The sequence below is a fragment of the Sinocyclocheilus rhinocerous genome, unplaced genomic scaffold, assembly GCF_001515625.1.
Source record: "Sinocyclocheilus rhinocerous isolate Xijiao unplaced genomic scaffold, SAMN03320098_v1.1 scaffold1533, whole genome shotgun sequence".
In the NCBI taxonomy this organism is placed as follows: Eukaryota; Metazoa; Chordata; class Actinopteri; order Cypriniformes; family Cyprinidae; genus Sinocyclocheilus; species Sinocyclocheilus rhinocerous.
Genome location: NW_015656115.1, coordinates 483,616 through 486,078, shown reverse-complemented (window position 1 = coordinate 486,078; position 2,463 = coordinate 483,616). Strand labels below are relative to the sequence as shown.

General features: G+C 41.6%; 1 protein-coding gene across 1 annotated transcript in view; it reads right to left on the bottom strand.

Moving 5' to 3' along the window:
* The window catches only part of LOC107719335 (DNA replication licensing factor mcm5-like), a 13,313-nt gene that overhangs the window by 1,277 nt on the left and 9,573 nt on the right, over window positions 1-2,463 (bottom strand). The window contains exons 8-14 of the mRNA XM_016526732.1: window positions 1,406-1,549; window positions 1,232-1,297; window positions 940-1,116; window positions 736-848; window positions 518-646; window positions 306-381; window positions 191-257 (exon numbers count right to left, since the gene is read on the bottom strand). Coding sequence (XP_016382218.1) covers window positions 191-257; window positions 306-381; window positions 518-646; window positions 736-848; window positions 940-1,116; window positions 1,232-1,297; window positions 1,406-1,549 — 772 coding nt within the window. The remainder of the gene's footprint in view (window positions 1-190; window positions 258-305; window positions 382-517; window positions 647-735; window positions 849-939; window positions 1,117-1,231; window positions 1,298-1,405; window positions 1,550-2,463) is intronic.

Below are 2,463 nucleotides of genomic sequence, written 5' to 3'. Positions count from 1 at the left end.
TATAAAAATGTTTTTTTTTTTTTCTTCCCCAAAGTAAATTATATTATTTTTGATTTAATAAATTGATCTGGCAATCAATTAAACTGATTGAAATTGTTTTATTAAGCGGCACTCCTAGTCCTCCATAAGAAATCTACTGTGATAAGTAATACTGCAGTTTATTCCCGGCCTGAAAGACCAACACACTCACCGGATAGACTGCCGGACAGAGCCGCGTCCAGCGTGGACACCTGGAAGAGTCTCAGAGACTCGTCCACCTCTTCCTCTCCCGTGGACACCTGGAAGAGTCTCAGAGCCTCGTCCACCTCTTCCTCTCCAGCGATGGGCTGCAGCTTCATCTTAGCGAGAGACTCTGCAATGCGCACCACGGCCTCAAGCTGCCTGCAGGACGACAGATCACCAACCATTAAATATCAACAAGTGTATACTGTAAATAACTACATGCAGGATGTATAAATATACATCTAGGAACAAAATGAGTAAAGACAAGTGTCACAACACTGAACTGAGTGGTTACCTGACAGTGATGGGGATGGACACACGTCTGTCGGTCTCTCTCTCGTGTTCCTTCGCTCCGCTCCTCATCAGCACGTACCTGTTCTTCAGTTTCTCTGCGGCGGCCGCAGACAGACGAGGTCCACATTTCCTGTGGGAGTTAATGCATTATTATTTTGACATACAAACACAGATGAATGCTATTTCACACAGTGTTTATAGACTATGATCCAGACTTACGCTCTGCAGTAGGCGACGTATTTCTTCAGCGTGGCCAGAGGAATCTCTCCCTCGACACCCTCCGTCTGCGTCTGAGCGCTCAGGTGAACGTTCATCACATGCCGGGCCAAAGTCTAAAGAAAAACACACAGGCTTGTGCATTAGTTCATGTAAAATCAAACTCTTCAATGGAATCCGTAAGCAGTGGTCGTTTTGTTCAGCCACCATGTCTCGCTGTTGGTCATGATGGTCTTTGATGATGAAGATCATGTCAAATCGAGACAGAATAGTGGGCATGAAGTCAATGTTGTCCTCTCCTTTTGTATCATCCCAGCGGCCGAACACGGAGTTGGCAGCGGCCAATACAGAGCAGCGGGAGTTCAGAGTGGTGGTGATGCCAGCCTTGAGGTGAACACACAAGCGTTAATCAAAGAAATTAATCAGTCTAACGAGAACGTAAGCTGAATAAATAGTGGATTTCTATTGGTTAATGCAATGAAGTGAAAATACCTGGTACCTTTGCAATAGAAATGGTCTGCTGCTCCATGGCCTCATGGATGGCGACCCTGTCATCTTCTCTCATCTATCAAAAAAAGAAAGCAATAGTTCAGCATAAAGCCCAAAGCATTTCACAAGACTGCAAGAACAATACATGTATGTTCTGGAAATCCAGAATGCTTAGAAGTCCAACCTTGTCAAACTCATCAATGCAGACCACTCCTCCATCAGCCAGCACCATGGCACCACCCTCCATGACGAAACCACGAGTGTTGGGGTCTCGCAGCACTGAGGCTGTCAAACCAGCAGCACTGCTGCCCTTACCAGACGTGTAGACCTAACAGAGACAATCACTTTAATGCAGACTCTCCATCATAGGAAACATTTATGTAAGTGAAGACAAAGCGCACACACTCACATACACAATTTATCATTATATGAAAATTATAATGTTCTAAAACATACTGAATGTCAAAAATATTTAAATATACATACACAGTCACAATCCTATATTAAATAAATATATAAAATTATGATAAAATATATTGCATCCCCTATATTAAATATTCATAATACAATTTATGATATGTAATAATATGACATGTATTATAATGATAAAATATTATCAGATATAACGCATGCCACATTAAATGTTTTGCAGGATGTTTTCATTCACTTAGAGCCGTGTTACACACTGCATGAAAGGTCATTTTCAAAAATCCATAATAGGTCTTGCTCTCGCAGACCTGGGAAAACTTGAATACTTGGTCTGAATGAAAATGCTAATTAATTTTTTGCCACTAGATGCCACTTCTGGAGCGGTAAAAATTAGAGCCCGACCAATATATCGTTTTGCCGATATTATCGGCCGATATGAGCCTGTCGCAGATATATCGGTATCGGCGAATATTCCGCCGATATGAACATTTTTTTACAGAATATATAACGCAGATTAAATGCTTCTGAATGGTGTAATTATTTAGTTTGCCCAGCAGAGCGCATTCCATTGTTTGCTACTGGTGACCCAGGTCAGTGTAGTGTAGAGATGCGCGGATGAGCTCAAACTTCACCCAAGTCCGCTGCTTCAAATTATTCGCCCGCCACCCATGATCACCTATATTTGTGATGATCACCTATATTTGATCATCACATTACAATGATTCTAATTCTTAGTCTTGCATGATGATATAATGAATGAATGGTTCATTTTTAACAGCAGATTCAGTGATGTTAGAGACTAGAGCTGATCTG